Genomic DNA, 25252 nt, shown 5'->3' on the forward strand with positions numbered 1-25252 from the left:
CCTTCTGCAGAATTATCAGTGCCCGTTTCTCCTGTGCGGAGATGTTGGACGGGGGTAACTTGGCACTGGAGAGTGCTGCCGACACCTTAAACCTGATCTGTTCCGCCTCTGTCTCTGACAACCTATTGTTCCTAATGGCCGATTCTGTGGCCGTCACCCAGTCCACCACCGGTAACTCATCTGGTGTGACTGCAAAGTTCAGTCCTTTGGCAAGGACCCCCCGCTCGGCTGGAGTGAGCTCTCTGTCTGACAAATACTGTTGTCCTTAACACAGCTGACTATCACTCAAAGGTCAGCAGCCTCCTATGTGACTTTGGTCACATAGTATGGTTTGGTGTATTGCTGTTTCTGTGGTGTATTCTTTGGTTGCTTTGCATTTAAGCGACAAACCCGGGATGAGCCGATCAACAACAAACAACATTCCGAAACAAAGTCAAAACTGCTTTTGGGAAAACTGAAGCCAGAAACAACATAACTACCCAGACAGGAATGTTGAGTCAAGATATAAATTGGCATAAAAGCATCAAACACTCCCGTTTGTCTCTGCGACACAGTGTTATTAACTTGTGACACCGGATTGTCTATTTTGTTTGGCAAAGATGGATCACATTCCACGCTGTTACAATGAAGGTTTGTTATGTGTTTGAACTGCCAAGCGAGAGTTTTACGATCAAAAAAATCGTAAATCTTACTGAAAAATATCATAAAACTTACTCTGACAGTAATTCAGACTTTAAAACTTTATCAAATTATATTTCTTTTTTAAAACATATGCTGTCCGAATGCATTTATTCAGCACTTTGAGTGTGCTACATTTGAAATCCCTTCCTTTTGTTTATGAAAAAGATATGCTGTTAATCAAGTTACTCATCTTATAATCTCAATTATACTCACATTTTTCATTTGAACAATAAAATCTCTGTAGTCTGAATTTAGCTTCATATGTAAGTTTATATCACTTTAATTCGATTCAGACTAAATATCGACTTTCACGTCCCCTGTTTATTTGTGGATGGCAGCGTTCAATAACCTCAACTTTGAGCTGAAATCAGTCATTCAAAAAAACTCCAGACGGAAGTGCCTTGTACAGAAACAAACATTTTTCCCCTCAGGAGTCATGAGGCTCATTTCTGAGAAGGTGCCTCAGTGACGTGAACAAAAAAGGAAGTGCAGCAGGTAAGGAGTCAGACAGGTGTGCTCTTACAGCCCCGCCCCTTTCAGGATGCTGTAACAAAGCTCCTCCTCCTTCCTGCATCACCTGCATTGCTGAGCATCACTGCTGACGTCCGGCGATTTAAATCGTTCCCACAAGGATCAAACGCACTCAGAAGAGCAGAAACAGCTGAACAGCAAACATTCAGCATTTAAGACTCACAGCATCAAGTAAGTCCCTCAGATGTTTATACTTGGATTCTCCTGGATAGTTGCCTTTAACTGTTTTTTTGTTTGTTTGTTTGTTTGTTTGTTTTTGGATTTTAGTTCATTTATAAAGGCTGAATAAGTTCATTTTTAGAATTTTAGTAAATGTGAAAAGATTATCTATTACGTCATACAGAATATGATTATTAAATAACGTTGGCTTTCCCTGAAATAATCTGAAAGCATCCTGAAATATTGGTTCTGTTATTTGAATATTCAGGCATTTAATTTTATTCAAAAGCCTCAGAAAGATGCCACAATGATGTATTTAACTAGTATTTATTCTATATACACTACCAGTCAAAAGTATGGACACATCTTCTCATTTAATGGTTTTTATTTATTTGTATTATTTTCAACATTTTAAATTAATACTGAAGATTAACACATTTTTGTTTACAACATAATTCCATATGTATTCTTTTATAGTTTTGATGTATTCAGTGTTATTCTACAATGTATAAAATAACAGAATGAGAAGGTGTGTCCAAACTTTTGACTGGTAATGTATGTTACAGTGTTCAGGATAATGGTAGTTTCTGTGAGTTTATTTATAATGTTTTTGTGCTTTTTTAGTAGTATTGTATGGATTTGTGTATAGAGCAATAGTTTTGTTTTCTGTACAGTTCAGTCTTTATCTTTTCACTGAACCAAACCTTAGCAGAGTTACAATCATACATTGCGCTGACATGAATAATCCCAACAAATTTAAATACTAGAAATCCTATTAATACTATGACCAACTATTTAAAAGTAGAATTTTGTGTCTGTTCACTTTTATTTACTCTTTGCTGTGTATTTTTTGTGCCCTCCTGACAGGAATGAAGCAAGCATTTATCCTATTGGTCTCCATAGCCATGGTTTTTGTGGCACCAGGATCAGCTCAGCTGTCATTGTCAAACATACCAGTAAGTTTTAATTGAAACGAATCCTCTCAGCATGTAGCACCATATCACTGTGACCACCGTACCAATAAACTGTACACCTACAAGTCAAAATGAGTTTTAGATTAAAAAGATAATGCTATAAGTGGCCTCTGAATTTGATATTTAAAGTAAATAACTTTACCATCTACAATAAAAGCTGAGTTTTAATACCACTAAATTAGTTTAATTCTGTATTGTTTTAACATATTTGTACAAATGTCCCAGTTTTCCTTGGAGAATATTAAATATTTAAAGTATTTATTTTGGGTTCTATAACTATAGTTATGATTCTTCTTAGTTTGTATTACTTTAATATGTCCATCTCCAGAGTTTGGACTTCTGTGGATGCTTTTATATTTATATATAAATTTGTTGAATTGATAATGTCTTAGGTCTTTTTCCATCAGCAACTTTGTTCAGTTTAAAAGCATAACTTATTATACATAGGTCTTAATTTTAGCCACAAATTCTCAACTGGATTCAGGTCAGGGCTCTGACTTGGCAATTCCATGCCATTAACCTTGTTGTCATTAAACCATTTCAGTGTAGTGTCTTGCTGGAAACAAATCTTTTCTCAAGATGCAGTTCTCTATGAGATTGCATCACGTTGTCCTTGCAGGATTTTCCTATACTTTGCTGCATTCTTTTCACCTTCTACCTTGACAAGCCTACCAGGGTCTCCTGCTGAGAAGCATCCCAATATCATGATGCTGCCACCACCATGCTTCATAGTGTGGATGGTGTGTGCATGATGGGCAGTGTTTTGTGTCCACCAAAAATATTGTCAAGTCTGAAGGCCAAAAAACTACATTTTCAGACCAAAGAACCTCCTCCTGCAGCCTTTTGGGAAATTCTAGAAATTGAATATGAGCTTTTTTCCCCCAAACACTGGCTTTCTCTTTGCCATTCTCCCATAAAACTTTGACGGGTGGATTTGTGAATGTGATAAACTGACATTACTTTGAAATAGAGTCTTTTTTTTTTGTAAAACAATGTTCAAAAGCTTGAATGTTGAAAGCCATAATATTCAATATACATATACAAAGGGAGTAAAACTGAGCAGAAAAATTGTATAAAAATGGTGCAGTTCCCCTTAATTCCAGCCAGCACCAGTTGTGCTGGCTGGAATTAAGGGGCTGGCTGAGCTCGAGTCTACATTTTTACACATGAAAACAATCAGCCAGTCAGACAATCAGCTCAAAGTTATGACTCATTTAAATGTGTTCTTTCTGCAGTAGAGGTAAAAATCAAAGAAAATACCAGCTGTTATAAAGTGTTTACTCATAAGCAGAAGCTGTTACCTGTCCTGTGATTTTAAGTATGATTGTGTGTCTACCAGGCGAACGTCACTCGGACAGGTTGTGGAACCACTAGACTGTGTGTGGAGACACCAGAGGATTGTGACCCTGCAACAGATGACCCTTGCCTGTTTACATCTGTGAGGGCTCCAAATGGCACCACTCTGTATTTCAAACTGAGTGGAACAATCAGTGGAGATAGCTACGTTGCAGTGGCACGCACTGCAAATGCATCTGAGGTACAGCACACAAAAATACTTTATTTTTTCAGACCCTTTGCGTAACAAGACAAAATACAATCATAAAACAAAAATGAAGATTGTATTCACAGAATATTACATTAGTCACTATTTGACTTGTATATTTCTTAACTGACATTTAGTCAGATTAGATGCTGGTCAACTTTACTTATATACTAATAGAATTTGAACTTCGGCATTGATTAGAATGCCCTCATAAACCTCTACCTGCCATAATTCAATATCATACATGTTTCTGTCTCTTGCTGTCCTAGATAACAAGGTGAGCCAACTAGCATGGCAAAATTAACTAAAAGTTTAAAAAATACTGTACAAATTGTTCACCAAATATTTGACAAGTTGTATTTATCTCAACTAACACTGTAAAGTTCAGTTCAGCATTACAGAGATAAAAATGATAGAAATTTAAACTGCTCTAGCTACCAAAGCTAACTAGCTAGCAAAGCTAACTAGCATTTGTTAAAAAAATGGCAGTGTTAACTGTAAGTAAAACAAAAAAACTAAAAGTACAAGTTGTTCACAAAACATTTAGCCATTTGTTCTTTCTAAACTAATATTCAGTTTAGTTCAGCATTATAGAGATAGCAGTTATGCAAGTTTAAACAGCTCTAGCTATCAAAGCTAATGAGTGAGCATTCGCTGAAAACCGGTGAAATTAATTCTAAGTTAAAAAATTTCAAGTAAAGTTTTTCAACTATTTAAGTATTTTTTCCTTTGCAAACATTCAGTTAAGTTCATTTCAAAATAAATGAGATAATAATTATAAAAATGTTAAGTTTTTGTTAGCAAAGCTAACAAACTAGCACTTGCTAAAAACTGGCAAACTTAAGTAAAAACAAACAAATAGTTCTGTGTTATGGAAATGGACACTAGTTTTCATTCATACAGACTTGTAATGAATATATCTGTAAATTTTATTTTTGAAGAGTCATAACTTTAACTTTCAATTAGTTTAATGTCCATTTTTAATAACACTGTTGGGTCTTAAGCCTTATCATAGTCAGGTAAAGTTGTATTATGAATAGTATTTTTGTTGGGTCTTCCTCTTTAATATTAAATCACTCTGGTAAATTCCCATCATAAAGAAGCTTAACCTCAATTAGGTTCATTCACAATGGTAATGTTAATTTCCCACTGGAAAGCAATTTGGTACAACAGCTGAGACAGTGTAATTTCATCCAGATGTAACTAACAGAGAATTAGGATATCATCCATATAGCATCATTTATTATGCAACCTCTGTAATAGTGTCACCACCAAAGTGACTTGTCTCTTTATTTATACCTTTATTGATTTTGGTCAATAGTGACTTACCCAAATGCAAACATCTGATAAAAATGACATAGACATGTAACATCTGTGATCATATGTTATTATTGAGCTTCTGAGCCTGCCTACACCTGCCTGAATGCTCCATGACATAACTTACCAGTTTGCTAACAACACATTGGCTGTGTCTTTCAAATTTCTAAAAAAATCTGGCTTATTTTTTCTCCCTCATTTGGACGAGCCTTCTAAGTCTATTGAAGTGATATATCTGTAGCTAGTTGGGACATATATTTTCTCCTGTATAAAGAAAGCGACTATATGATTATGTTATGTTTTTATAAACATGCTATATAAAGAACAATGAATGGACCTGACTGACTTGAATACGGTTGATAGTCCCAACAAGGTTTTTATCCTAAGACTGAGTATTTGACTTAATCACAGCTGAGACAGTAAATTTTCACCCAGATTAAAAGTAATGGAGAGTTCACATATCTGCTATCTAATATCAAGTTTAATGATAACTACATCCATACAGCATCAGCTTCCCTCTGTAGTAATGTCCATGTAACCATCAAAGTAACATTGACTTGTCTCTTTATTCATTCCTGTATTGGTCTCTGTCAATAGTGACTCACCCAAATGCAAACATCTGCTGAAATATGACATAGACATGTGACAGAACAAGAAAGGCTGGAATCTCAACTGTTTTCTGGTCTTTTTCCTAACTATAGCGATTTATTTCCATGTTTGTGATGTTAAATTTCACCCCTGAATTCACTTTAAGGAAACCATCTTAACCTTTCAGCACTTCTTATTTCCTCAGGGTACCAGTATGCTGTATGCCTGTGGTAGAAGGGGCACAACTAATGGGGTCAATGGGACATTCATCTTCCAGGTAGTGCAGAGAAACAACATCAACGGAACGCTCACTGTCATCAACAGGGTGAGGCCTCAACTTACCTTATAATAAATATTGTATTTACTGCATTCTTCATACAGGAAACAAACCTCATGTAAATCATACAAATTAGACCAGTAATCAAATACACAGACTCTGCAAACTGTTCAGTCAAGATTATATTTTCAGTTTTAGTTGCAATCTCATGGTGGTAATGACTAATGTCCAGATTTTGTGGTCAACATCATTAAACATGGTACCAAAACTCTTCAGATTTATCCTTAAGATCATCCAAAACTTCACAAAATCTTCCCATTCAAATAAAAAAAAGCAATTTTCATCCAAAGTACACAGATGTCTGTAATTAAAATAAAGCAAAGCTTTTTTCCCTAAAGGGTTAGATTTCAAATTAAATATTTAATTTGTTTAGCTTAACTTTGCTGTATTTTTACATCAACATATCTGACTTCATGTCACGTTACCTTTTCAGATTGTGACAGAAATACAATCCCTGATAACAAATACAAAGATCCAGTGTGTGTTTCACGTCCCCGGAGTGAACGCCTCCATGGTGAGGAACACAGTCCTCCTACTTGGGTCTGGAATGATAAGTGGAAGTAAGTGGACAAACATGAGCACAGACTGTAGACTATAACCTTTTCTGAATGTTTATCCATGGAAATAGGTCCATATCTGATATGTTTCTAGTACAGATGCCAAGACAGCTGCTGTGTAGAACTGTAAATTAAGAAGAATTAAATTATCTCTAAATGCCATTTCATTCTTATTCTTATTCTCACCTACACATTTGACAATGTTTCATTCTTCAGGTACTCTCGGGTCCTTCACCGCCAATGTGACCACCCCTCCTCTGAACCTTTCCAACCCAGCCAGCAACGTTAACAACCCCACCACCACCACCACCACCACCACCACCACCACCACCACCACCACCACCACCACCACCACCACCACCACCACCACCACCCCCACCCCCACCACCACCTCCTCTGTAATTCAGCCAGCACCAGTCACACTCTATATCTGCAATATTACACATGAAAACAAACACATACACAACCACAATCAGCTAAAAGTTATGACTCATTTAAATATGTTCTGTCTGCAGTAGAGGTAAAAGAAAAAAAAAGGTGCAGAAAATACAAGCCATTTTAAATGTTTCCACATGACTGGAGACAGTTAACTGCGTTGTGACTTTGAGTCTGTTTGTGTGTCTACCAGTTGACCATCACTCGGACAGGTTGTGGAGCCACTAAACTGTGTGTGGAGATACCAGAAGATTGTGACCCTGCAACAGACAACACTTGCCTGTTTGCATCTTTGAGGGCCAGCCCCCCAATGCCTCCAAATGGCACCACTCTGTATTTCGAAGTGAGTGGAACAATCAGTGGGGATGCCTACGTTGGAGTGGCACTCATTGCAAGTGCATCTCAGGTACAGCACACAAAGATACTTTCACTTTTATGTAAAGTTTAGATCAGACCCTGTGTGTAGCACAGCAAAATAAATTCATTAAGCAAAACTACAGATTGTATTCACAGAATATTACAAACATTATAAGGTTCCTGTGTTAAACGCAAGTAAAAAATGTTATCTAGTGAATGACATTTAATGGTAATATTAACAATAAGCAACAAAGGACAAGAACAAGTGGCTAATATCAAAATTCACTATAATTAAAGAAAATTAGAGCACAAGTTGTTCACCAAATATTTGACTATTTTTTCCTTCTTAGTAAACATTCAGTTAGGTTCAGTTCAACATTACTGAGACAGTAATTATACAAATTTAAATGTCACTAGCTACCAAAGCTAACAAATTAGCATTTGTTAAAAACTGGCAGGATTAGCTATAAGTAAAGCATACTTATCACTAGTTATTCCCCAAATATTTGTGCCGTTCTCAGCTAACACTAATTCAAGTTCAGTTCATCATTGCAGAGGTAGAAATCATACAAATTTAAACAGTTCTACCCAGCAAAGCTAATGAGCTAGCATTTGCTGAAAACTGGCAAAATTAAGTAAGTAAAAACAAGAAAAGTGCAATAATCACTGGAATTTTTTTTTTTTTTTGCAGAATTGGACAATTGCTCATATGTTCTACAAAAAGAACATTTGGATCTAATTTTAGCAACAATATTGACTAAACATTAGATTTTATTTGTGCACTTTTAGAACTGACTTTTACCAAAAGGTCTGTGTTTTGAAAATGACACTAATGACACAAGTGTCTTGTGTTGAGCACAAGTGTCTTGCGTTTAAACTAACAATATTTAAACTTGTTGGGCTAATTCACAGTGGCAGTCTTATCTTTCCCACTGGAAAGAACTGTGTTTCACTGGTTGTTTTTATACACATGCTATATAAAGAAGAATGAATGGACCTGACTGACTTGAATACAGTTGATAGTCCCAACAAGGTTTTTATCCTAAGACTGAGTATTTGACTTAATCACAGCTGAGACAGTAAAATTTCACCCAGATTAAAAGTAATGGAGAGTTCACATATCTGCTATCTAATATCAAGTTTAATGATAACTACATCCATACAGCATCAGCCTCCCTCTGTAGTAATGTCCATGTAACCATCGAAGTAACATTGACTTGTTTCTTTATTCATTCCTGTATTGGTCTCTGTCAATAGTGACTCACCCAAATGCAAACATCTGCTGAAATATGACATAGACATGTGACAGAATGAGAAAGGCTGGAATCTGAACTGTTGTCTGGTCTTTTTCCTAACTATAGCGATTTATTTCCATGTTTGTGATGTTAAATTTCACCCCTGAATTCACTTTAAGGAAACCATCTTAACCTTTCAGCACTTCTTATTTCCTCAGGGTACCAGTATGCTGTATGCCTGTGGTAGAAGGGGCACAACTAATGGGGTCAATGGGACATTCATCTTCCAGGTAGTGCAGAGAAACAACACCGACGGAACGCTCACTGTCATCAACAGGGTGAGGCCTCAACTTCCCTTATAATAAATATTGTATTTACTGCATTCTTCATACAGGAAACAAACCTCATGTAAATCATACAAATTAAACCAGTAATCAAATACACAGACTCTGCAAACTGTTCAGTCAAGATTGTATTTTCAGTTTTAGTTGCAATCTCATGGTGGTAATGACAAGTATCTAGATTTTGTGGTCACTGTGCTTAAACATGCTACCAAAGCTCTCCAGATTTATCCTGAAAATGATCCAAAACACACAAATATCTGTAATTCAACTTCACATGACATTACCTTTTCAGAATGTGACAGGAATACAATCCCTGACAACAGACACAAGGATCCAGTGTGTGTTTCACGTCCCCGGAGTGAACGCCTCCATGGCAAGGAATGCGGCCACCACCTTTGCCATCCAACTCGGGTTTGGAAGTGTAAACGGAAGTAAGTGGACAAACATTAGCACAGACTGTACACTGTAATCTTTACTGAATATTTATCCATGTAAATAGGTCCACATATGATATGTTACAGGCACAGATGCCATGACAGTTACTGTCTACAATTGTAAATGAAAAAACAAGAATGAACTGCTGTCTAAATGCCATTTCATTCTGATCTTTAGTGACTCACCTACACATTTGTCAATGTTTCATTCTTTAGGTACTCTCGGGCCCTTCACCGCCAACGTGACCACCCCTCCTCTGAACCTCCTCGATCCAACCAGCAACCTGAACAACAACATCACCACCACTACTACTCCCACCACCACTCCTCCCACCACCATGTCAGGGGCAAACAGAGCCCTTTTCCCTCAGGGTAAATAACACACTGCAAGTTCATGTTCACACTGCAAGCCTTAGGGCTTTAGATAGTCAGTTTAATAGGGAACCTGGACAATCCTGCCCACAAACAGTATGACTACCATTAATATATAAAATCAGGTAGTTTGATTCACAGAGGTCCACATTAAGCAAACTTCCCACACTTCACTTTAACTGTTAATTGATTAGATCATGTCCTTTAAGTTTGTTTAAAAAAAACAACAACACATTTTTAGGGTCAAAACTGTAGAAATAATTTTGGGAAAGACTGACACAGAGTGATTTAAGGTTCCCTCTAAATAGATGTGGAAGCTGCTCTGGAGCTTTCAGAGTGAAGTTTTTCTAATAGTAGTGGAAACTGTAGATAAACAATTGTAAAATCTGCCTTTTGAAGAAAATCTGATGAGGTTGAAAGCTACAGAACAGCTGTTCAAATCAATTCTCCTGAAGTATCTTCTTTTGTTTGGTGGCTATAATAAAAAACAATAGCAGATTTATTCCTCAGTTTTCTGCCAGTGCTGTTAATTCAGCAATAATATTTTACTTGCATTGATGTTTTTTATGTAGAAATGATAAAAGTTTAAAAAAAAAACAAAAGAAAAACAAAATAGATAATGATGAGCCTTGTTATCAGTTTTTTCTTTTATGACTGCATTCTTACTTGCAAAGTGCAGAAACCCTGACAGATGTTTTCTGACAAACGCCTTTTCTGTCTTGTTCCCTGCCAGCTTTGCCGCTGCTGCTGAGCATCTTCATCCTGTACATCCTGAAGACAGCCTGAGAGAGTCCAGAGACGAAGCTGAGACCCAATGAAGACACAATGATGACACGTTTGAGTGTCAAAATGTTTAAAAAGTGGTTTTGCAGAACTTAAAATTATTTAAGGATCTTTTTGCACCATGTTTATACCTGATAACTACTTTGAGCTGAAGAATCTAATGACGTTCATTTTGAAACCACCTTTTCTTGTTTTTGTGATCAAATGTTTTCACATTTTCTGTTGTCTCTCCAGTTTTTAAACACATTCCCTCTGACACCACAGCAGTGTCTGCAAATAGAAATTTCCAGATTTGGGTGTAACGAATCTGAGCCGACATCGACAGTAAACCACAACAGCCAACGTTAGTTAAGAGACACACAACCCAGCTCAGGATTGTTACCTTGTTTTGATGTGCATGGAATGTGACTGTAAACTATCTGTTGAGCAGATGACAGTGCACTTAAACTAAAAAACCAATAAAACTTATAAATAATCTTGTTTGTGGCATCGTGTTGTTGACTCCCGTGATAAAACTGCACCTCCTGCTAAGTCAACAAAGGCCAATCTGACACCACAGTCTGGTGCTGAGGAGGCTGGGAAGAAGCTTGACTTAAAGCAGTTTTGTTTGGTTTACTCCTTTACAAATATAATTTTGGACTAAACTGTGCTGAGAACTAACACAACCAAAAACATACTTTGCAAGAAAATGCGTGTACTCACATGTACATGACTGTACATGTGAGTACGTGTACAGTCATGGAAATTTTTTTTTTAGATAACTCTTGTTTTCTTCAATTTCTTGTTCATTTTAATGCCTTGTACAACTAAAGGTACATTTGTTTGGACAAATATAATGATAACAAAAATAGCTCATAAGAGTTTGATTTAAGAGCTGATATCTAGCCATTTTCCATGGTTATCTTGATAATAACCACAATTGCTTAAGTTCTTACATCAATAGCTGTGACATTCACCCCCCTCCCCTCAGGCAGGAGACTAAGGTCCATCCGGACCAGAACCTCCCGCTACATGACCAGCTTCTTCCCCTCTGCCATCAGACTGATGAACACTAGATGACTCTACCTCACACACACATGTGCCTATGTTCAGCAGCTCAGCACCAACTCATCAACAATTATCACTATTTTTGCACTACAATATTTGCACTACGTGGTGGCCCCCACCACCTGCTGCTACTGGTCACTTTATTCACTTAGTCACTTTTTTGTTGTACAGTGTACTTAGATGTTAGTTTTTATTATAGTAGATGTTAGCTTTTATTATAGTATTTACTTTATCTTTATTTTTATCTCTACTATTTGTTAAATGTTTAATGTAGCAGCATTGCACCGAGTCAAATTCCTTGTTTGTGAACCTCATGAACAATGGCAATAAAACTCATTCTGATTCTGATTATGCTGTCAAAAACAGTGCTTTAAGTCATTCCATGTTTTCCTTTCTGTCTGTTTTAGTCACATGATTCACACAGGAGGAAGTACTTGATTGCATAACCATTGTTTTTGATGACTGCAGTCATGTGTCTTGGCATGTTCTCCACCAGCTTCTGACATTGTTGTACTGTCACAGCAGCCCATTCCTGTTGCACAAATTCAAACAAATTTGCTTTGTTTTTGGATTTGTGGTTAGGAGAAACAGTCCAATCCTACGGTGGCCGAGGGGTGCAAACGCAGCACAAAAACGGAACGCCCTGCAAGACACAAAAACACCCACAAAAAATAAATGCTGCAAGATAGAAAACACCTACAAAAGAGAAATGCTGCAGGAGACATAACACCTACCAAAATGAAACGCACTTCACAAGAGAAACGGACTGCAAACAGAAACGTACTACGAAACAGAAACACACAAAAGATAAATGCTTCAAGAGACAAAACACCCGCAAAAACAAAGAATAGAAATATTTATTCGTTGTTTTTTGGGTTGTGAATTAAAAAAAAACATTGTGGGGCCTCTCTATTTCTCTTGACATTTTTTGCTAACACCTAAAAACAAAAGTAGTAGAACAACAAAGAAATGTTCCTATACTTAAGCACATTTAGCAAGTTTAGAAAAATCATTCAATATTTGTTTTAATGTTTTCAGTTTTCTGGGACCATGGTATAGGTGGATTAAACAAGTTGGAGCCACTAGGGAGCTGTAGGGCCCTCTGCGGGGTAACACCACTCCGTGGAGTGACACCTCTCTGCTGCACCTTGTAGTGTTCCCAGTCCACAGCTTGTCCTGGTGTTCCTGATCCGCAGCTTGTCCTGGTGTTCCTGATCCGCAGCTTGTCCTGGTGTTCCTGATCCACAGCTTGTCCTGGTGTTCCTGATCCACAGCTTGTCCTGGTGTTCCTGATCCTCAGCTTGTCCTGGTGTTCCTGATCCGCAGCTTGTCCTGGTGTTCCTGATCCACAGCTTGTCCTGGTGTTCCTGATCCTCAGCTTGTCCTGGTGTTCCTGATCCGCAGCTTGTCCTGGTGTTCCTGATCCTCAGCTTGTCCTGGTGTTCCTGATCCACAGCTTGCCGTGGTTTTCCCACTACAACTTGTGGCTTAGAGCGGTCTAATACACGGATCGAAGTTGTTTAAATCTTACTGAAATTGGAGAGACAACTTGAAAAGGTATACTTTTCTCTTTCCTAAGTTTTTACATGTGGCCCTCAGATGCTGCTGTGAAAATACTTGTGTAGGTTTTGCTGATTTACACAGCTGATTTTAGTGGGCTTGGGGTTGTGAGAAGTGAATTTGTAGTGTTAACGTTACTGTAACAAACATTAATTTCTGGGACACACCAGGTATTTAACAAGGTACCTGGACGACTCACACATGGGACATGGCAGCCTAGAAGAGAAGCATTGATAATTGTGGACTGCTTCAAATACACATAAAGTGATTAAATTAAATGAATGTAAACTAAAATGAATGCAACACACACACCTGGTGTGTCCCATAATGTTAGTTACAGTACTCACAATCTCAACCCCACTAAAATCAGCTATGTAAATCAACTATACCTACACAAGTATTTCCACAGCAACATCTGAGAGACACGTAAAAACGTAGGAGAGAGAAAAGTATACCTTTTCGAGTAGTCTCTCCCTCCAACAAAGGGGCAGTTGCTTCAGACCCCGACCCCCCCATGTTTGATGGTTCTGAATGTTCTGGCTCCAGCTTGGGTTTTCTTGACCATCATTTCAAGCAAAGACTTGAGATGATGGGCTTTGACACAGCACTCAATGAACAGCAGCGCTTTCAGCTTTTGAGCGTGCTTTTGAGTCTTATCCTCCTTGTGAATGATGTCGGTGACTGTCTTCTGGAGAGCTGTCAAATCATCAGTCTTCCTAAGACTGCTTGTGTATACTGAAACAGACTGAGAATTTTGAGTTAATTAGATGTTTAGAACTTTTCTTAGGACTGGCAGGAGTGTCAAGGGGCTCTTCAATGACATCACTGTGAAATATTCTAATATTTTCAGATTGATTTTGGGGGGGTTCATCAGCTGTGAGCTGTTAAAGTAAAAAAACAAATAAAAGGCTTGACATATTTCAGTTTTTGTACTGACTATAAAACATATACATATTTTTCACTTTGTGATTATCTGATGAAAATTACTGAACATTTTCCATCATATTCTAATTATATGAGATGCACTTTTTCACCCTAATACGTTGTAGGATTTGGTTGTTGTATTACTTTTCACATCTTCTTCCTGTGCTGTCAAATTGGTGATCATCTATACATCGCTTTATCCTCACTAGGGTCGCTGTGGGGCTGAAACCTATCCCAGCTGACTTGTGGGCAAAGGAAGGCGACACCCTGGACAGGTCGCCAGTCTGTCGCAGGGCTACATATACAATCACACTCGCATTCACACGTATGGGAAATTTAGAATACTCAATTAACCTCAGCATATTTTTGGACTGTGGGAGGAAGCCGGAGTACCCAGAGAAAACCCACACATGCACAGGGAGAACATGCAAACTCCATACAGAAAGATCCCAGAAAAGGCGGGACGTGGATTTTCAAGCTGCAAGGCAAAAGTGCTAACCACCACACCATTGTGCAGCCAAATTAGTGACCTATTTTCTATATTTGCAGGTCTGTATGGGTTGCAGTATGTTAAGCTCTTGGGATCTCTGTAAAAAACAATTCCAGTGTTCAACAGTGCAACAAAACAAGCCCTTAGACAATCACAACTGCAGTAAACAAATTATCTGCCAACATCTGAAATGTCACACATCCACTCCAACCAGTTATGCAGGTTGAGCTCTGTTAAGTAATGAAGGCTGTTTCCAGACTCCCTACATTTATTATCTCAACACCTGCCATTGTTTTGCTTTTTAAATACATCTGAATAACCTGAATAACCTGATTTACTCCAACTTGTCAGCATGACTGGATTATCTTCACTGTAAGCCAAAGCTAGAAAATCAACCTCAAATGTAATAAACTTTATGCAAGTGGGAAAGAAAACATAAACATGCACTGGATTTTAATATTTTATTGCAAGTTATTCCTTTACAGTTGAAATGAAACTGACAGTATAAAAAACTGACATTAACATACAGACACAAGTTCAAACTCACTGATGAGAAAAAAGGAACACACTGAAAATTTAAAACGTTTTTCTGGAGCTGAATTTTCCATCCCGGCGTTTAAAACATGTCCGTCGAGCTGTCGTCTCTGAGAACATTCACAGTTGATGTTCCTGCCTTCACCTGAAGACAAGCAATGAAAAACACAGACCTACAGCTAGTTCTTCCTGTTACAGTGATACCGGACAACGGGCAAAAAGTTCATCAAAAGAAAAAAAGAAAGAAAGAAAGAGAGGGGACAATGTTTGAACAGAGTGAGCGCACCATGCTTGTGTGTGTGTCTGTGTACATGTTTGCTTTTTTATCTTCAACATGAGTGTTAAAACAGGAGTCCGAGTTCCTACTGGAAGCTGCGAGTTCGCTGCATGCGTTGCCGTCGTCCTACGAGTCCTCATCGCCGTTCACGCTGTCGGCATCGTCGTCTCCCTCCACATGCTCCCCTTCTTCCTCCTCCTCCTCCTCCTCGTCCTCCTCCCCCCTCTCTTGACTCTTCACCTGCACAGTTTGGGAGCAAAAGACGGTTTGAAGCTGAAGTGCAAGAATTTTACACCTAAACTCACATCTGCAACATTCAAGTAGATGGATTCCATCAGCACAAACAAACGCTTTGTAAACTGTCTGGCCAAAAAAAAAGGTCACCACCTGGATTTAACTAAGCAAATAGGTAAGAATCTCCCAATCCTAATTACTGGATGGGTGATTATGTTTCAGCTGGCAACAAGTTATTTAACTCTGACACAGTAAGAAGCTGTGGTCATGGAAAGGATGTTAATTACTTTCAGAAAGGTCAAATTATTGGCCTACATCAAGTAAAGAAAACAACTAAGGAGATTTCTGAAACTACTAAAATCAGGTTAAGAACCGTCCAACAACATTATTAAAACCTGGAAGGATAGTGAACCATCATCTTCCAGGATGAAATGTGGTCAGAATAAAAACACAAATGATAGCGATTGGCGAGCACTTAAATGTTTGGTGAAATCAAATCATAAAAAAAATCAACAGTACAACTTACGGCAGTGTTCAACAGTGAATGTAAGAGCATTTCCACATGCACAATGCAAAGGGAACTCAAAGGATTGGGACTAAACACCTGTGTAGCTCTAAGAAAACCACTGATCAGTGAGGCTAATCGGAAAAAAAGGCTTCAATTTGCTAGGGAGCATAAAGATTGGACTCTGAAGCAATGGAAGTAGGTCATGTGGTCTGATTAGTCCAGATTTACCCCCTTCCAAAAGTGATGGGTGCATCAGAGTAAGAAGAGAGGCGGATAAAGTGATGCACTCATCGTGGCTAATAACTCAAATAAATTTTGGTTGAGGACTGAATTGATGAATAGGCGTATACGTGAATTTAAACAACAAAAATGTTTGTTTCATTTATATTTATCTGCATTTTTCATCTGTCCACCACATTAACAGATTACTGCAAACTCAAAGTGCAATTACATTTAACATTTTAAGACTTTTTGTAAAGTCAAGCACTTTCAGTGTCTTGAAAAGTGGTCTATTATGGGATGGCTACACAGTTTGCCGGTACCAGGGCCATCGCAGCTAACGTTAGCTCTGGTGCTAACAGCAAGCTTGAAGTGCTGTGGTGATAAGAAAACTCTTTATTGCACAATTTGCACACAACCACGCTTTCATCCAAGCTGCCATCGGGAAGTTTTTTAAAAGAAAACTTTCTGCCTGACAAGCTCAATTCAGTCTTCCTTCACAGTTCACGGAACTTTCTTGTGCGCTGACATCACTCAGTGCGTCCTGTGTATCTTCTTCATGGCTAGCAAACAGAATTTCGGTGCATTATCGCCACCTTCTGGACTGGAGCGTGCATCAGCGTTACCAGTGTGCCAGAAATTTGTGTGCACGTATGATTATGTCTGGTGTATGCTTGTCTTTTTTAGTTCAGTCTTTTTAAAATTGCCATATATTTTTTCTTAATTTTTGTATAGTATTGACACTTTTATTTCTGCTATGTGACCGGATGAGAGAATTTTGTTTAACTGTTAACTACCTACAATGCTGAATGACAATAAAGCTGAAGTTGAAATTAGAGAACCGAGAAAGGTGCGATTAAACACGTTATTCTTTTAATGTGTCATTTTTTCTGTAATTAATTCATCGAAGTTAATTCGTTAAAGTCCCAGCACTAAAAATAAGTGGAACAAAACCTGATTCTTTTAAAACCCTGATGCCATGAAAATAGTCAGAAAATCTCCTCTGAGGGCCAACAACTGCTCAATTCACCAAATTAGCAATATTTCTGCTCATACTCGCTTCGACACGAATTAATCGATTCATGTATCATATTTATGAAACCTGGAGCTGCCAACATTTTTTTCAAATTTGTTCTCACCTCTTCCTCCTCCAGCAGGTCTCCCTCCTCTCCTTCTTCTTCCTCCTCCTCTTCCTCCTCTTCCTCTGAGTCATTCAAGTCCTGGCTCTCCCTGTCCCTCTTTACCCCGTCGTCCTTCTTGTTGCTCGGGTGAGGAGGTGAAGTTACCTCTCCCGGCTCCGTTTTTATGCTCTTAGCTTCTGCCAGACAAAAAGGAACATTCATAAACAATCATCTGTTTTATTTAATGAGGTTAAAGGAGACAAAGAAACTGCAGCTCTGAAGGTTTCTGTAGTTAAAGATCAATAAAAGCAGGTCAAAATTCATAGTGGGATTCCAACTTTGAGGTCATTCTGTACTGGAGGTTTTACTTTACAGTGTCCTACAGTTAAATACTGCTGCATTTATCGGCTGTCATTACAAACATGCGATTTCCTTCTCACCCGACTTCTTGCTGTGGTCCTTCTCCATGCACTCCAGGCTCTCTAGCAGGTCGTCCACTTTGCTTTTTATCTGGGTCAACTCGCGCTTGATGGTCTGTAGCTCGTCCGCTTTCACTGGAGAGAAAATGAAGGTAGGAGGTCAGTTATAAAGACATCTAAGTGCTTCGTTTTCAACACACTTCAAACACATAATTTCCAAAACTGACGATTCTTCGGTAAGTCATCGTCTTCCAAGGGTCGGAAAATACAGGAAAATGCTTCTCACGAGGTCTTGAAACTGCACATTTTGGTCAAAAACTCAAATTTTCAATATGTCAGGCTCAGGAAGAAAACTCTGACATCCTCATACAATTAAATGTGCAGCAGTTTTTAAGGTTAACTTCATTTAGGTCTATTTGAGGATTTTGTCAGAAGTGTTGCATTTAGTCTCAAATCTCCACATTTTTAGAGCAACTTGTGCTCAACTATCTCTGATTTTTTGTATTTTGCTGATGTTTTGTATTGACTGACATGCAACTAAACATGGTTTGACTAGTTGCCTTCTGCATTATCAATTTATTTGGTTAATTTGCGCTGGAAGATGCAACTTGTCATGTTGGCTTATTTTTTTTTTTGTTTGATCTACTTTGCTGATCCCGAATCAACAACAGGAGAAATTTCCTGAGTTACTGTCGTCCATGTGCAGAAAAATGTGCAGAAAGTGAACAAAGATGAGTAATTTTAACAAAAATATATATCTCAGAATGTTTTTGATATATCAAGCTAAAATTTTACAGATATTAAAATATCCAAAGTTTATGACAAAGTTTCAAGCAAATACAAAATGGTTGAGCAGAAAGCCCTGATGATTGAGGCAGAATAAGGACTAATGTGTCCCTAATGTGGCTTATAGTCTGGTTCCACGGACTTGTTAAAGATTTCTATATCATTGCAAGATAGCGGCACGGCGTAACTGTAACTCTGACAACAAGTGAATGCCACGTCAGCTGCCTTCTGAAGATCACATGATTGCGGTCATACTACATATCGACTGCTGCGGACTTATTGGGACTTATCCGTCCGACGTTATACAAGGAATAATTAATTCAATTGTGGGTGTGTTTGAGTCTCATCAATTCCCGCCGCCTGCTACAAAACGTACACATGTATAACACAAGCCAGTGCTCAGCGCAACGTCATTTTAGTAGGTACATCTGTATTAAATGGCCATATTCTATGTTGCCGTGATTTCTGCCACAAATTTTTTCAAGATTTCAGCCATTGGAAATGTTACGACTGAGCACCTTTGGCGGAGTACTGCACTCTCTAAGTGCTTTTCTTGTGTTGCTGAATATTTTGCTGCAATCAGTTCTCAAGAAAGAACTATCTGATTAAATATTTATTCTGTATCCATCACATCTTCCAACAGATTAAATGCACCTGTATCACTTTACTTCAACCATTTAACCACAAAGTAAAGTCCAACCTTTTCAGAAGAGGATAAAGTGCATCTGGATCATTTATCGAATAAATTAATGAACATTATGACTTTTTAGTCAATCACATTTACTCAAATTAATCAATCAGTGCTCACAGTAAACATTCAATTACTGCCAGCTAGTGTGTGCTTCCCATCTTTTCGTCAGTCTTTCGCCAGTATTTAACACTTTTCACTAAAGTAACTTGACTACGAAGGACACACACACACATATATATATGTATATATATACATACATACACACACACACACACACACACACACACACACTGTGAAAATGTGAATATGCAGGGCTGTGTTATTTTATCTGACTCCATTTTGTCGTTTTTCACAGTAAAGCTCAGGGGTGTCAAACCACATAAAGCCCAATCTGATCTCCAGTGGGCCCCACCAGTAAAATCACAGCATAATAATCTATAAATAACCACAACTCCAACTTTTCCCCTTTGTTTTAGTTCAAAAGAAGTACATTCTGAAAATGTTCACATTTAATGAACTATCTTTTTTACAAAACATTATGAACCTGAAATTTCTTATGGAAAACAAATTCAATTTCAACAGTAGCCTGTTATCAGGGTTCCCACTCTTTCCCTGAAATTATTTTCCAGGACTTTTCCAGCCGGTACAGACACAGGTTATCACGTCATTCACTAATACATTCCCTTCCCCCTCATTCTTTGGAAGCGTTCTTTACTACAGTTGTAACTTGCATTTACCCAGATTGTTCCTATATTTATTACTAAGACATTTGATGTGCAGTCTATGGCTATAATTTATCTATTAAAAATAATTATGACAAATGTATCACAGAACAATGCAAACACACCCACAGATTACAGCGTAGCACTTCACTAGCATGACAAACTGGAGTTACAGTGTTCATCTGGGTAATTCCCAACTCAACTTTCTCTTCTCTCTTACTTTCTCTGGTGCAATTCTTTAAAAAATATTTGTATATTTTCAATAAATCACTGAAAACCTATTTCCTTTGTTTCATGTCAGTGTACTGCACAGCTCAGGTTTTTTATACTCACTGTTGACATTTACTCCTGCAATAAGAGGACAACACACATTTGAAACTGTCTATTACTGCCCATTTTTGTTGTATAATCAACCTGTCAAGCCCGCTGAATTGCATTTGATTTGTTTAAAAGTTACAAAATAAAGTCAAATTAACTGATCGATAGCTGTAATGCTAATTTAGCCATGTTTGCTTACTAGCGCGTGCACGCTAAATTTACGTTGCCATGTCTGCAAGTCTACCACCCACTAAGACTTAGGAGGCGTAGTGAGCGATGTCACCGTGATGAAATTTTCTGTATGAGAACGGCTGCTCGTGGGGGCGTAGCTGCTAAAATGACGCAATTTTTCCGCACAGAGCCGCATGGACCTTGTGGACGCGGTAAGCATAAAACAGGCTTTAATGTTGCCGAGAAGATACGGCAACAACAGACATGCATGCGCATAACTTTTAACCCATTTGCATTGACAGGGGGAGGATAAATATTTTTCCAGGATAAGTTAACCGTTTCCAGGACATTTGACCTTTTTTTCTCATTTTCCATATGTTTTCTATGACTGGAAAATTGGTCAATCATTTTCCAGGTTTTCCAGGACACCTGGGAACCCTGATTATGCCTCAGTTCATCATTTACACATGCATTGTAACTGCCATATCACAGTTCATCTACAAAGGCACAAAACAGTCACATGTATCTGCAACTGAACAATCTAGTATTTTACTTTATGATCAAGACAACTGGTTTTGGCCCATGGGCCGTATGTTTGACATCGCTGGTAAAAACAATCAGAGTAGATGAGCCGAGTATGTGACGTGATCAAATATGCTGGTGTTCCGACTGCACAATAGCAATGTGCTCTCCCGTTCTCGGGAGTCTGTACTTCCGAGTCCGAACGGCCAGTGCGTATAGTCTATGAGCCAGCGCAATTTCAGTATTGTTGTACGCCGCGAAAAACAGGCTGATGCTAAAACAATAGTTCAGCTAATTAGTTCCGTGTAGACGGACCTTCTCCTCCCAGTCTCAAGCGCTTCCCTTGACATGACTCGGCGCCGCCCCAGAGGGGCACTATTTGAGAAACACTGATTTAATAGAATACACAGCTGTCGCTATAGTCAGATCTACTTGTGCCCTAATTTGGTAGTGATATTAATAAGCCTGTTAACTTAGACAGTTTGCACCTTTATTTTTGCAGCTTTCTTCCCTGGTGTGGCGACTGCAGCTACTTTTAGTCTGCGTTATGTGTTTTCAGTCTTTTTATTTATAAACAAAAATTTGGGGTCACTTAGAAATGTCCTACTTTTTGCAAGAAAAGCATTTTTTTTCAATGAAGATACACTTAATTAATCAGAAATACAGTGTAGACATTGTTAATGTGGTAAATGACTATTCTAGCTTGCAACAGCTGATTTTTAATGGAATAGCTACATAGGAGTACAGAGGTCCATTTCGAACAACCCTCGCTCCTGTGTTCTAATGCTACATTGTGTTAGCTAATAGTGTTGAAAGGCTAACTGATGATCAGAAAAGCCTTGTGCAATTATGTTAGCACATGAATAAAAGTGTGAGTTTTCATGGAAAACATGACATCGTCTTGGTGACCCCAAACTTTTGAGCAGTATTGTAATAGCTTGCAAGATATGCCACTCTGGTGCCAGTAAACTTGTCAATGTTTGGGTTTTGGTTCTATCCAGGTTCAAACACCCTGGTGGACTTAAAGAGTTGATAACCAGCTTCGTAAGTTGGAAAGTTTAGTGAAGACAGTTAAAGAAAAGATACCCCAGGGATGTGGAACTTGCTTCACAGAGCAGGCTTTAGGTCTTAGTAACCATTTTTCTTTAGAGACTTTATAAAGTCACTGTTGATTTTCACATCTTTGTTGACCCGATTTTTAAAAAAACACATCTATAAAGCTTCAGGTAATGTTGTACATGTGGCACGGGGCAGCCCAGACACTCACTTGTTCTGGATGAAGATGTTCTCTGGCTGCTCTTGGATGAGGACGAGAAGCTACTCTTGGTTCTCCGGCTGCTTCCTCCGCTCAGACTGACCCGCGGACGTTTGGACGGGATCACGGCCCGCGACAGAGGAGGAGGAGGAGCCGGGACGCGGGACGGGTACGAGTACATTCTTGTACCAGACACAAGACAAAGATGTCATTAAAAACCTCAACACAAGTACTCTGTATTGGGATTACAGCTGTGGTGATATATTAACTTTACCGATTTATACAGACATTACATGTTACTGACAGTTCTGACAGAAAAAAAAACTACGGGCTGTGTAGATAACATGTTTAAGTGCACTTATGGAAACTACTGAGTGACAAGTGGCAGAAAAATGTGATTAGTCCTTCTGACAAAGGGCTTCTTTTCAGAGGTTTCACTCACCTGTCATAGTAATCTCTTTGAAAATCATAGTCGAGGTCAAATGAGGAACTGCTGTTCAGAGAGAAGAAAACAATAAGAGTTACGGTAAGGAAGCAACAAAACAACACTCCTGCTGCATTCTTTCCAGTGACTTATCCAGTAAGGTGACATTTTTTTTTTTCAACCACACTCTTCTGTGGTTTCGTTCTTGAGAGGCGCTGCTTACAGGTGGAGCACTGAAGAGATAACATCAGTGAAACTAACCTGTACATGTCTCCAGCAGAGCGCTTGGTGGTTTTTGATCTGTGTGGTTTGGGTTCACCTGCCAAGTTGATGTCTGAGAAAAGACAGGTGAAGGATTAATTAGACAGAGTGACGCACAAACCATCCAATTTAGTTCCTGGCACTGTGAGAGACGCTTGTCAAAACCAAACATGATTTACCTGTAAGTACGCTAGGCGTTGCCCGAAAAGCAATTTCTGGGCTCCGGATATTCAGGCCTGATTAATGACGGGGGGGGGGGGATGATCCGAATATACGGATTTCAAAGTAATTATTAGGACACAACCGTAACGACCGAATATTCGGATGTTTGGGTCTAGCCCTAAAGTACACACACTTAAAGCAAGCGGAAAGATTAGATTACAAGAAAAAGGCATTAGCATTTTTACCACCAGTTTAGAGATAACAGAGCAGATTACAGATCCAGTTCACACTTTGCTTCGTGCTGGGTGTTGTCTGAAAACAATGTGCACCAAAGTCAACACTCATATGCTCAATTGTAAATCATGCCAACTATCTGTCCACGAATCAGGGCATAAGGCCAATGCGCTGGCATTGTTCCACTTAAACGAACCACCACATTATCTAGGCGCACCCTGATTTTACCTTTGTCTGTCCCCATACACATTCACAATTTCTTAACCTCCCACGTAAACAATTGTAGAGAGAAAAAAGGGTGCAGATCACTGTTATTGTTCTTTTCCATAAGGATGATGTGGAATTTAGAGTAAAGGTAGCTCTCGTCACCCAGAGATGAACGCAAACAGATCTGTTAAATGTGAAGAACACTAGGGCAACCAATTTTTTAAAAATTAATAATACTCAGCAGAAGTTTGGTTGCTCTCTGGAACCCTAAAAATAATCCTTATGTTATATATGCATATGTGACTGACAAATGTGCTGTTCCTTATGAGGTAATACTGTCAAAATTAATTAATTTCAACTAGTAGTGGAAGCCTCTCATTTTGAATTTTGCGTTTTAAATCATAATGAAAGCATGGTTGGTACTTGAAGATGAACCTTCATGCCTTTAATTTTCTCTGTCAACTGACTGATTTTTCATTAGAATATCATCAATCTCACGGCTGTCATTAACCTATATTTTGATTCATCTCCTGAAGGTGTGCTGCGATCATAAACAATGATGCCATCTGTAGCAAAAACACAGTTCCCAAAACAATGGAACAATGATTACAGAGAGCATTAAAGGTCAGAGCAGGGTAGTTTTGCTCTTCCTTATCTTGGTCTTCCTTCTTTGGTTCTTGTAATATTACGAACAGGATAAACCAGTTTTGCTGTACAAGTGTCGAGGTAACACATGAACTGGAGAATCGAATTCACATAAAGTTGTTACTTCAACACAAACTTAAAACACTGAAGTTTGTGTTTAAGCTTGAAGTTTGTGTTCAAGGATGTGGTTGATAGTACAGTCGCGAGGGAAACTAACTGAAGTCCATGTTGTAGGACTGTAATAAACAGACCTTTAAACATAAAGTTCAAAGGTCGAATCCTCACCAAGTACTTGTCCGACGATCATCCTCCCGTCCTCGCTGCCGACAGCAGCTCGGGCGTTCCTCTCGTTGGCGTACTGTACGAAGGCGTAGCCCTTGTGGACAGAGCAGCCAACGATCTTGCCGTATTTGGAGAAGATGGCCTCGACATCAGCCTTCGTGACAAGCAGGGTGTTGAGGTTGCCGATAAAGACCCGGGAGTTAAGGGAGCGTGGGTCAGTCTTGTTGGTGACGTTGCTGCTCGCCATCAGGCTGGAGGATGAGGGTGAACGGCTGGCAGAAAAGACACACAAGACACACAGTTGCAGATTTAGAGGAAATGCTCACAGTTTTGAATTGCTCCTGCCATTAGAATCTGTGGATTCTCTGACTTTAGAGACTGTGAATCAGGATGACAGCATACATGGCCAGCAGGGTTTCCTGGGAAATAAAGGTTGAAACAAAAACAGATTTGGAGAGAAGTTATTGTTTATTCTTTTTTTAAGTGCAAAACTGCTGTTATTCTGATGCTTTAAATTGTCATCAGCCTTTCTTTGGTTAACATTTAAAGGTTGTATTATTTCCTCCATGTAAAAAAAAAAAAACTACGTCAC

At 38.6% G+C, this 25252-nt stretch overlaps 2 protein-coding genes across 8 annotated transcripts in view; one reads left to right on the forward strand and one right to left on the reverse strand.

Moving 5' to 3' along the window:
- LOC111573208 (heterogeneous nuclear ribonucleoprotein C) overlaps positions 1-25252 on the reverse strand; it is a 55425-nt gene that overhangs the window by 26443 nt on the left and 3730 nt on the right. For 2 of the 7 annotated variants that reach the window (XM_023277242.3, XM_023277238.3), the window contains 7 exons: positions 24664-24932; positions 23131-23203; positions 22888-22938; positions 22458-22627; positions 18002-18115; positions 17580-17758; positions 15116-15719 (listed from right to left, as the gene is read on the reverse strand). In XM_023277242.3, the coding sequence (XP_023133010.2) occupies positions 15606-15719; positions 17580-17758; positions 18002-18115; positions 22458-22627; positions 22888-22938; positions 23131-23203; positions 24664-24907 (945 nt within the window). In that variant the 5' untranslated portion in view covers positions 24908-24932 and the 3' untranslated portion in view covers positions 15116-15605. Of the gene's footprint in view, positions 1-15115; positions 15720-15765; positions 15787-17579; positions 17759-18001; positions 18116-22457; positions 22628-22887; positions 22939-23130; positions 23204-24663; positions 24933-25252 lie in introns of those variants that run through there. The other 5 variants (XM_055014356.1, XM_055014355.1, XM_023277241.3 and 2 more) reach the window with 4 other exon arrangements.
- LOC111573209 (integumentary mucin C.1-like) lies at positions 1258-11122 on the forward strand. Its single transcript, XM_055014354.1, has 11 exons — positions 1258-1383; positions 2239-2327; positions 3685-3882; positions 5999-6118; positions 6564-6690; positions 6904-7085; positions 7316-7528; positions 8933-9052; positions 9351-9489; positions 9709-9864; positions 10598-11122. The coding sequence occupies exons 2-11, from the start codon at positions 2241-2243 to the stop codon at positions 10648-10650; spliced, it is 1395 nt and encodes a 464-aa protein (XP_054870329.1). The 5' UTR covers positions 1258-1383; positions 2239-2240; the 3' UTR covers positions 10651-11122.

The sequence above is a fragment of the Amphiprion ocellaris genome, chromosome 10 (assembly GCF_022539595.1).
Source record: "Amphiprion ocellaris isolate individual 3 ecotype Okinawa chromosome 10, ASM2253959v1, whole genome shotgun sequence".
Classification (NCBI taxonomy): Eukaryota; Metazoa; Chordata; class Actinopteri; family Pomacentridae; genus Amphiprion; species Amphiprion ocellaris.